The sequence below is a fragment of the Oryctolagus cuniculus genome, chromosome 6 (assembly GCF_051225735.1).
Source record: "Oryctolagus cuniculus isolate XC-2025 breed Fujian yellow rabbit chromosome 6, ASM5122573v1, whole genome shotgun sequence".
In the NCBI taxonomy this organism is placed as follows: domain Eukaryota; kingdom Metazoa; phylum Chordata; class Mammalia; order Lagomorpha; family Leporidae; genus Oryctolagus; species Oryctolagus cuniculus.
Window position 1 is genome coordinate 1173648 of NC_142872.1, and position 10399 is coordinate 1184046.

The following is a 10399-nucleotide window of genomic DNA, read 5'->3' on the forward strand; positions in this document are numbered from 1 at the left end:
GAAGGCCAAGTTCAACACAAAACAGTTACTATGAATATTTGAATTCTTTCCCTAAACAAACAAAAAAACAAAGACACAATGAATTCCTGGGCTTACTTAATAATCATTTCTTTTATAATATTTTGCCAAAAGGTCCCTACATCCCCCACTTCCCTCAGGAGCAGGAGTCCTGACAGACTGAAGCATCCTAATCCCCAACAGGAGGCACACTTTGAGGGAACAGGGCACATGGAGGTGGTTCTTAGAAGCCCTGTCCTCCTGTCGCTGTTGCTGAATGCCTAGGTGTCACTTGTCACTACTTTCTGAGCAGATGAACAACGTGTCAGCATCCTTTTAAATGCCCCCATCACATCCCTGTTCCTGAGGCTGTAGATGAGGGGGTTCAGCATGGGTGTGACGATGGTGTAGAAGGCCGACACCACCTTGTCCTGTTCGGGGGTGTGGAAGGACTGGGGCAGCACGTAGGTGTAGAAGGCAGCCCCGTAGAAAATGCTGACCACGGTCAAGTGGGAAGAGCAGGTGGTAAAAGCCTTTTTGCGGCCCTCTGCGGAGTGCATGCGGTGGACGGTGACCAGGATGAGGGAGTAGGAGGTGGAGATGATAGAGATGGGGATGAGCAGCATGAGAACGCAGCAGATGTACATCAGGGTTTCGTACAGGGATGTGTCTGCACAGGCCAGCCTAAGAACGGCCGGGATCTCACAGAAGAAGTGGTCGATGGTGTGGGAGCCACAATATGGGACATTCATGGTAATGGGGGTGAGCAGAAAGCCATCCAGGGAGCCGCCCAGCCAGGCTCCAGCAGCCAGCAGAAGACACACCTTGCGGTTCATGAGAACAGAGTACCTGAGGGGGTTACACACGGCCACATAGCGGTCGTAGGCCATGAGGCCCAAGAGGAAGAACTCTGAGCCGATCATGGTCAAGTAGAGGAAGATCTGAATGCCACAGGCCACAAAGGAAATGGTCTTCTCCTTGGAAACCATGTCCACCAGGAGTTTGGGTACTGTGGTGCAGATGAAGAGGGTGTCCATGACGGACAGCTGGCTGAGCAGGAAGTACATGGGCGTGTGGAGGTGGGAGTCGGCCTGGATCAGGACTATCATGAGCACATTTGCCATGACAGCCACCACGAAGATTGCAAAGATGACTGTAAATACCACCCCTGTGGCCTCGCTGCTCACCAGAAGGCCCAGGAGCACAAAGTCAGAGGACGAGGTTCTGTTTCTCGCCAGCATTGCCTGTGGCAGCTCCCAGGAGCAGGGAGACCCAAAGACCTGGAGGGAAACAAGACCCAACACACTCCACATGGGAAAGAGGCAGTGGAGACGACACTTTGGGGTGGGGTGGGGTAAGGTGGGGGTCTGGCTAGGATGAGATTTCCCAGGCCACAATCCAGGAGCAGGGAATTGGCAGCAGGAGCCATTGTGCTCTTCATCTAGGAGAATGTCCCTGTTTATTTGAGTCTCTGTTCCAGCTACTGAATAGGCCATGGGGACTGGGTGACATCGTGGCTGTCTGCCACGCCTGGGGAGGGCTCTCACCTTACCTGTCCTGCTCTTCCTGTAGTGCCTGCATCCAGGAAGTCACCCAGTGTGTGGTTGGTCTCAGTAAGTGACTCTTGGAAAGGTGGAATGGCTAAAGTGAGCAATGAGGAACAGAGGGTGGGGGCCGGGTGTTTACAGGGTCTCTGCTCTTTCTTGCTACTGGAAACCAGCGCTGGGGGTCCTCACTGTTGCTCAGACTGCTTGGTGTTGCCCTAGAGGGCCTTTCTCCAAATAGCCTTTGCTCTCTCACTTATTGGCAATCCCCTTTCAGAATTAAATTCTTCACAAGCAGTCTCTGTTACACCCTGCATGGCTCCCCATTGCTACTCTGGGTTTGGGAAACAGAGGATGGGGATTCACAATTAAGTGGCGGCTGCTTGAAGCTATGTCCCCAACAGTCCTGTAAGGAACAGGATGTTAGCTAGGCTGCCCTCTGCCAGTGTTTACCCAGAGGCCATAGCTGCACTTGGTTACAAGCTATATGCGAGGTGTGAGAACCACAGGGCACAGTTTCAGAACAGATTTTTATCTTTACTGTCGGTGGGTTAAAGACTGATTCTACAAGAGTCACCCCTGCAGTAAAGTGCTCTCCTCCCAAATGTTGGCTTTGGTGGTGTGAGCACCCAGCACCCTTGTACTTGGACCTGAGGGCCAGGACATGCTCTCTGTGGCCTCACAGTCTCAGTCCTGCAGGCTCAGCCATGTGACTTCCAGAGAAGCATCAAGGATGTCTTGTAGTTCTTGTTTCTGATAGACTCACACTGGGAAGATTCACTATCTGAAATTCAAATTTAGCTGGTTTTTCTTCAGCAGGCCTGAGCCACACCTGCTTCCCAAAGGAATTTTTGACAGGGCATGTGGGCAGTAGAATCCAGTACAAAGCAGAGGAGATCCTAGCAGGATGATGGCCCCTGCTCTCTGCACTTTCCCTGGGGTTAGTAACAGCAGCGCATGCCAACAGCAGGTCTAGGTCAGGTGGTCTGGATACCCTGACCACTCATTTAAGGCCCATTCCATTGCTCAGAGAAATTGAAGCGAAGCATTGCCTAAAGCCATTTTTAGTTCATTTAAAGTTCATTGATAAAAGAGTAGTCATACTTTAGGCTCCAGAGTCTTAACAGAGCTGTCCACCCCCGGGGCAAGAATGCACTTCTGATGGCTCACAACTCACTCCCCTATGGCTCACAACCAGCTCACGTGGCTGAGGCTAGGGGATGTCAGCATAGCTGTCTGCCAGGGCAGCACTCACTCACCAGTCCTCTGTCTTCTGCAGCTGTCCTTGCTGTGACACCGGTCAGTCAGCTCCGTCCATGTATTACAAAAGAGCTAACTGTAGCTTCAAGTGTTATGATTCATCCAGAGACCACCTGGTAGGTGTTAATAGAACAGTCTGAATCTACTCTCTGTGAAACAGACAGACAGGAAATCATCACCCATTAATTGTTCTCTGCATTTGCTTCTTGTTACCAGGAAATTTTTCCTAAAAATATCATAGGACTTACCATTAACTTTCTACTTCACTAAATGCAATGAAGCTGTGATAGCCTTGCCTGAGTGTTAAATAAACCAGCAGCTCCCCCAGAGCTCCCTGCCTGGTCCCCCGCACCTGTGGCTCTGCCTTCTGTGGTACAAAGGACTCTGGCTGCAGGCCCCACAGAAGGACTCTGACATGAGGAGATTGATCTGGGCTGTTCTGCACTTGGAGGCCCTGCAGGACAGTCAAGGGAGACCTGGTATCGAAGCAGAGGTCAGAGTGGTTCAGCCCCTGGTTCTGCAGACAGGAAGTGTGGTGAGCCCAGGAACTGGGGTGGTTGCTGGACACCAGAAGAGGCCAAGCGATGGATTCTGTCCTCACCCTCCAAGCAGGAGTGCCATTCTCCCAGCAACCTGACCCCAGCCCGGTGTGACCAGTGCCAGGCTTCTGACCTTCAGAACTGCGATATTATAAACTGAGTTTGTGGGCGTTCAAATTCCCTCAGCTGTGGGAAAGTACCATGCTACTGCAGAGCACCCTGCATGGTGAGGGGGAGGGGGAGGGGGTGGCAGAGCTCCCTCAAAATAAATGACTCTGAGGACACAACCATTACGATACACACATGGAAACCGTTTTAAAATGTGCGAGCCCAGGTTCAATCCTTATGCAGTAAATTGTGACATTACTGCAGTAATTCTGTGAATGCTTACAGAGCTAAATCCACGTGGTAAACAATGGTGAGATTTTGCATACTTGTCCCTGAGAATTTCCCGGGTACAGGTCCCACAAATGGGGATTAAAGAGCTATTTTATTTTTAAAAACATTTGGTTACTTATTGTATTTTTTATTCAAAAGACAGAGAGTAGAGAGAGGGAGATAGACCAACAGAGAGAAGGAGAGAACTCATCTGCTGGTTCACTCCCTAAATACCTGCAGCAGGCAAAACCAGCAGTCTGTAACTCCATCTGGGTTTCCCACATGAGTGACAGGGACCCAAGCACTTGAACCACCACCACTGCCTCCCAGGTGTGACTTAGCAGGAAACTAGAGTCGGGAGCAGTGCAGCAGTCAAACCTCCACACCTCCACATGGGATGTGAACATCCCAAGTAGTGTCAAATGCCTACCTGGACATTTTCCTTTTAAACAGTATTGTAAAACAGACTTCATGTCAAATGCCAACTCTGTCATCAGAATTCAAATTCCCATGCTGTGTTTAGCTGGCCTGTTGGGGCAGTTGTGTCACTTTTAGGCAGGCACTTCTGCGAAGGCAGACCAGCATTGCTGGTCACAGGGCAGCCCCTTGGGGAGGCCATCACAGGGCCAGTCATTCTCAGCATGGCCGTTCACTGCTGGGGCCAGGTCAGACTCTCCGGTTAGTTACCCAACTAAGCATCCCTGGAAAAGCAAAGGCAGTCTCGACCTCCTGGGTGGCATCACAAAAACTGCTCCCACCACTGAGTGCTCCCCTTACTAAGTGTGTTGCTGAACGCTTGGTGCTGCTGCCTCTTGCTTATGTGCCACGTGAGGAGGTAGAATATGAGCACGCCAACCCTGCTCACCCTGGCAAGGGGGTGTCCCAGGCAGAGGATTGGAACTGACGTTCCAAAGGGGTAGATGCTGCAGAACCTGGCCACTATTTCTGACACCAAATGCCAAGTGCAGACCATGGTGTAGAGGCAGGATTTCTTCACAGGAGCCAGCGCTGTGGCACAATAGGCTAAACCTCCACCTGCAGTGCCAGCAAACCATATGGGAGCCACTTCTACTCCCGGCTGCTCCACTTCCTATCCAGCTCTTTGCTATGGCCTGGGAAAGCAGTAGAAGATGGCTGAGGTGCTTGGGTCCCTGCACCCATGTGGGAGACCCAGAAGAAGCTCCTGCTGCTAGCTTTGGATCCACCCAACTGCAGCCATTGTGGCCATTTGGGGAGTGAACCAACAGATGGAAGACCTCTCTGTCTCTCCCTCTCTGTGTTTGTAACTCTACCTCTCAATAAATTAATAAAATTTTAAAAAACAATAGGGGAATTTGGAAAGAATTTGATGACAGTTGTTTTGCTCCCAGCTTTACCCTCAGCATACAATTCTACCTGGTCTGCAAAAGTCTCCTGATTCCACTGACCTTGTTTCCACTGCCATTCTTCACACCTGAGATGCCCAGGGACAAGATTAGAAGAATCAGGCTTGTGCTTTAGAGTGTGAAGCCCCTGAGATGAAATGGCCTTCACTGGTCCATTACAGTGGTATTGGTGGAGAGCACACTTCTCTGACACAGCAGGGACTGTTCTGTGTGCCTGGGTCTTTCACCGAGCAAGAGAAAGATCCTTGGTTTTGCTTATGTGAGGAGTAAAATTTGATAAAATCAAATAAGCTTCAAGGGCTGATGGAAGAAAAGAAACAACATTGGATAGTCAGAGCTGATGTTGCAGGCATTTGTTCATCACTTGGACGTTCTCAGCTAATGTGAGGGATGTGATGGAAACAGAACCTGTACACCTTCACCTGACCTCTGAGTCTCTGACAGTTTGAAGGAAGCTCCCCTGCAAATGTTTGGGGAATGTGTGACCTGACCTTAGTTGTCCTTCAGATTTGCTCCCAGTACTAACCTGCCTGAAAGGGTCTGTTTCAGCTTATTTAACTGTGACTTACCCTGTTGTTTAGCTAAATAACCCATGGATGTCAAGTAGTTACCTGTTGTTCCAGTGTTCCCTCCTCCTGCGTGTGTCTGAAGCATTTTGCTTTCATGTCCCTCCCTTTAGAGGAGGGACTCCACTTGGCGGGGAGGCACTGTCATCTTCTGGGCGACACAGGTCTCCATTCTCTCCCCAGGCTGAATAATCGCCCAAGTATTTTCAGTTACCTGAAATCTTCCTGGTTAATTAAGAAAATGTTTATTGGTAGATTTTATCTTTCCTGTCATTCTAATTTCATGCTGTGTACATATAAATGCTTCTTCCTTAAACAAATAAAACAAACACTTAAAAGCAAAGGTTCCGTGAATTTCACATCTAAGCCCCTCACCTGCAGGAGCAGCCTCACTGGGGTCTTCAGGCCCTGGGTAGACCAGTGCACTGGCATCCAACAGTGACCAGGTGTGGCTTTTATCCCCACGTTGCTCCTTGAGGGCATTATTAGGATTAACAAGCTGGCAGTCACACGTTATACCAGGAGCTTCTCCTTTAGACATTGCCTGTCAATTAGCGCCTAAGTCTGGCACCACATCACCAGACCAGAAGTCAGAAGGCAGGGTTCTTTCTTGCTTAAATGAAGCAATAATTTGCTCTGAACATTAGTTTCTCCTTTCCCCATGGGGCTCATCTCCTGTGTGTTCTACTTCATAGATCTTTGTGAGGACCAGAATCAGAATCAGATAAGGCAGCTGAATACGTTTTGGAAATGGGGAATATTCTCTCTCCCTCCTTTCCTCATGCTTGAGAACAATGCATGTCATGTGAATGTCAAGTTGCAAATGTAGAATGTGATAATACTGAAAACAAATTGTAAGCAAATGTAATTATCTCACTCTTTCCCAAGGGAATGTATGAGTTTTTAGAAAGATGAAACGCTGGTGACCTTAAGTCAACTTGGACAAGAATTTGGTGAGATGACCCGGGGAAAATGTCCTTGTCACTCCTTATTAGGATGGGGTTAGTGCTATATGTGAGCAAAGTAGGCACCCACCATGTATATGGTGAGATTTCACAGTTTTAAAAGATCACATTTAGGTGGAATATGCACATTCTTAGTGGTGGGAATGATTGACCCTGCCAAAGGGAGCACAAACATGTAACCACAAGCGATCCCATTGACTGGACTCTGAGCAGCATTGCAGAAGTCCCTCCTCCTGTGTCCCAGACACCAATGCACATCTCCAGGAAATTTTAACAACCTTCCTCACGCGGTGTTTTGAAATAGCTGCCAGTGTATGAGTTACATGCACTGTTAAACTCGCAAGCATCAGTCTCGGATGTGTAAGAACAGAAGTCTTTCTAGATAATAATCCAGAGAGGCCCGGGAGCAGGTCGGCCCCTGTGGAGAAGGGAATGAAGACATGGGTAGGAGTGAAGTGAACTGGTTTTATATAGGGAGGACCATGATGGTGCTAGGTGGGGATAGAGGAAGGAGAAAGAAGATGGTGTCAGTGCAGGGATCTAGGATGGATCCTGTAGTGAGAGTGTTTCACGATTTCATTCACAAGTAATCCTGGCCTCCATCTACAGGTGAAGAGATCCATCCCTCCAGGATACTCTGTTTAACGCCAGGAAAAGATCAAACCAGTAGGAACTTTCTGAGGCAAAACCAACCTGGCGCTTAGCACACTGAAGGAAACTTAGAGGAGCAAGTGCTTTCCCTGTCTCTCTGTTGACACAGAATAGCATAGGATTGAGTGACCTGTGCTGTGTCATTGTCAACCATGTAACCAGGCAGATACTTGTAAGGTGTTTTCTAAGTCTTTTACTGTTAGAGAAAAGCAACTCCAGGTGAATCAATGTCACTTTGTATTTCTCATATTTTAGGACCTATACCCAGGAAGAAGTCAGTTACATAAATGGATGGGTAGAAGACTCAGTGTGATCCTTGTTTAGTCAATGCCCTATCAAAGTTGCACACCTATCAAAACACCACACCTAACTCCAATCAATTAAGAAAGGAAATCTTTGTCCCTTTGCATAACAATGGAGAGACTGTCAATAGGGAAATTGAGAAACTTGACCACAGGGAGTTAAGTCAGCACATGAAATATCTTGATTCATTGTTCAATGTATATGCACTTTATTCAAGTATAGATGTATTTTTGTAGGTTTGTAGTAACATTGCAAACTTAATGGTAAAGTCAATTTTTTTAAAAAAATCAATCAATGAAGCAATCAATAAATGCTATTAACTTCCAGGGATATTTTAGTCTATGTGAATAAAGGCAGAGTAAGTGTCCACAGTATAAGTCTTTAGGTCAGAAGATAATGACATTGCTAAAATGTGACTATAAATACAGAACCCAAAATACAATCATATAAACTACACAAAAGTTTTCTAAGGAAAGTGCTAAGTTATTATATTACCATTAGAAAACATTTCACTTGTTTTGGATATTTGCTGTTAAATTATCAAGGACATGTAAAATTCTGCTGTAATTTCTGTGCAGAAGTTGGTCATCAATACAGACTGAAAGCACCCACTTGTGATGTATAAAATGCACCTGGGAAAACAACAGAAGGTGACCCATGTACTTGGGTACCTGCACCCACATGGGAGACCTGGGTGAAACTCCTGGTCCTTGGCTTTGGCCCAGACTAACCCCGGCCATGGTGACCATTTGAGGAATGAATCAATGGATGAAATATCTTCCTCTCTCTAAATAAATCGCAAAAATATATCAAAAATGACTGCTGATGATACTCAGAAGGGGTGCTTGCCTGCTGGGATGATTGGTGGTGCTGATGGACTAAGCATGGATTTGAGCAAGTTAACCATGATGAGGTGCTTGCTGCTTTTGTCTACTTTTCTTAACTGGTGCTTGCAGTGCAATGACTTTTCTCAGTGGGTGATTTTGAGTTGTGAAAATGACAGGGCATGCTTTTCAGAATCAAGGCAGTACTTTCTGGAATGACTGTGTCATTGGCCATAGCAACAAGGAGACTTGCTTCATCACCCACTCCTAGTATTTCCTGGGCACTCCCCCTGCTCTGATTCTCCGGGAGGCAGCACACCTCCCCAGGGCTTTCCTAAGAGCCTCTTCCACATCCTTGTTTCTCAGGCTGTAGATGAGGGGGTTCAGCATGGGGGTGAGGATGGTGTAGAATGCGGACACAACCTTATCTTTCTCTGGCGTGTGGTAGGAATGGGGCAGCACATTGGTGTAGAAGGCTGCCCCATAGAAGATGATCACCACCATTATATGGGAGGAACACGTTGTGAAGGCTTTGTGCCAGCCCTTGGCAGAGTTCATCCTGTGGACCGTGATGAGGATGTGTGTGTAGGAGACAGAAATGACAGACAAAGGGATGAGCAGCATCAGCACACAGCAGGCATACATCAGGGTCTCGTAGAGAGACGTGTCTGTGCATGACAGCTTCAGCACCGCTGGGATCTCACAGAAGAAGTGGTTGATCTCTCGAGGCCCACAGTAGGGGAAGCTCATGGTGACAGGACTTAGCATGAATCCATCCAAGGATCCGCCTACCCAGGAGCTCACCACCATGAATAAGCAAACCCTGCGGTTCATGAGGAGAGGGTACTGCAAGGGCCTGCACACAGCCACATATCTGTCATAGGCCATGAAGCCCAGCAGGAAGAATTCACCTCCAATAAGGGTCAGGTAGAAGAAGATCTGAAATGCACAGCCCAGGAAGGAAATGGTCTTTTCCTTGGACAGCAGGTCTTGGAGTGTCTTCGGGACAGTGACACAGATGTAGACAGTATCCATAAAGGAGAGCTGGCTGAGCAAGAAGTACATGGGCGTGTGGAGGTGTGGGTCCCTGTGGATGAGCAGGATCATGGCCACGTTGGCTGTGACAGCCACCACAAAGATGGAGAAGATGACTGCAAAGATGAGGCCAGGGCACGTGGGGTGGGTGATGAGACCCAGGAGGATGAAGTCTGTGGAGTTGTGCAGAATCTCCATGTCCACGTGGCCTGGCAGCCCCCGAGGCTGCAGAGTTAAGAAGTCTGTGGGTTACTCAATCATCGTATTATGGAAGAGGTCACCACCCATGGCATGGCAGAAACAATGGGAGTAAAGGAAGGACATGGACTTCAGAATCACTTTAAATCCAGGTTTCATACTATCTTTATGCCACTGATTAACCTCTAAACTCACACAAAGTCATCATCTGTTTAGGGCCACCACAAGTCCATCCTCTGTAAGCTACATATGAAGTGCAGAAGTAATAACCCACACAGTACCTCTGTAGTATATGTTTTATTTTTACATGGAGCCAACTTCTATATATGTTTTACAATCCCTTCACTTTATGCGGAAAACTTCATCAAGTTCATAGCTGTCCTATTCTCCATATTGTCTTGTAATCAGTAATTCATAGGTTCATAGAAATTGAGTTGTCCTATATGATTAGTATTACTACGTTGTTAAGATCTTAAACAAGCATCCATTTGTGACTTAAGAAATTGGCAGGGGCCAGTGCTGTGGAGTAGTACATAAAGCTGCGGAGTTCAACCCTGGCATGCTATATGGGTACCAGGTCTTCTCCTACCTGCTCCATTTCCGATCCAGCTCCCTGCTAATGGCTTGGGAAACAGCAGAAGATGGTCCAAGTGGTTGGACCCCTGCTCCCATATGGGAGACTCTGGTTTCAGCCTAGCCCAACACTGGCTGTCATGGCCAGCTAGGGAGTGAACCAGTGATGGAAGTGTCTGTG

General features: G+C 47.7%; 2 protein-coding genes across 2 annotated transcripts; both read right to left on the reverse strand.

Annotated features, from left to right (window-relative positions):
* Positions 1-278: 278 nt before the first annotated feature.
* On the reverse strand, positions 279-1238 carry LOC149125888 (olfactory receptor 2T11-like). Its single transcript, XM_089335510.1, has one exon. It carries the CDS (start codon positions 1236-1238, stop codon positions 279-281), a length of 960 nt encoding a protein of 319 aa, XP_089191636.1.
* A 7441-nt stretch (positions 1239-8679) lies between these two features.
* On the reverse strand, positions 8680-9645 carry LOC149125889 (olfactory receptor 2T2-like). The gene has a single exon (XM_089334612.1). The coding sequence runs from the start codon at positions 9643-9645 to the stop codon at positions 8680-8682; it is 966 nt and encodes a 321-aa protein (XP_089190738.1).
* Positions 9646-10399: the final 754 nt, after the last annotated feature.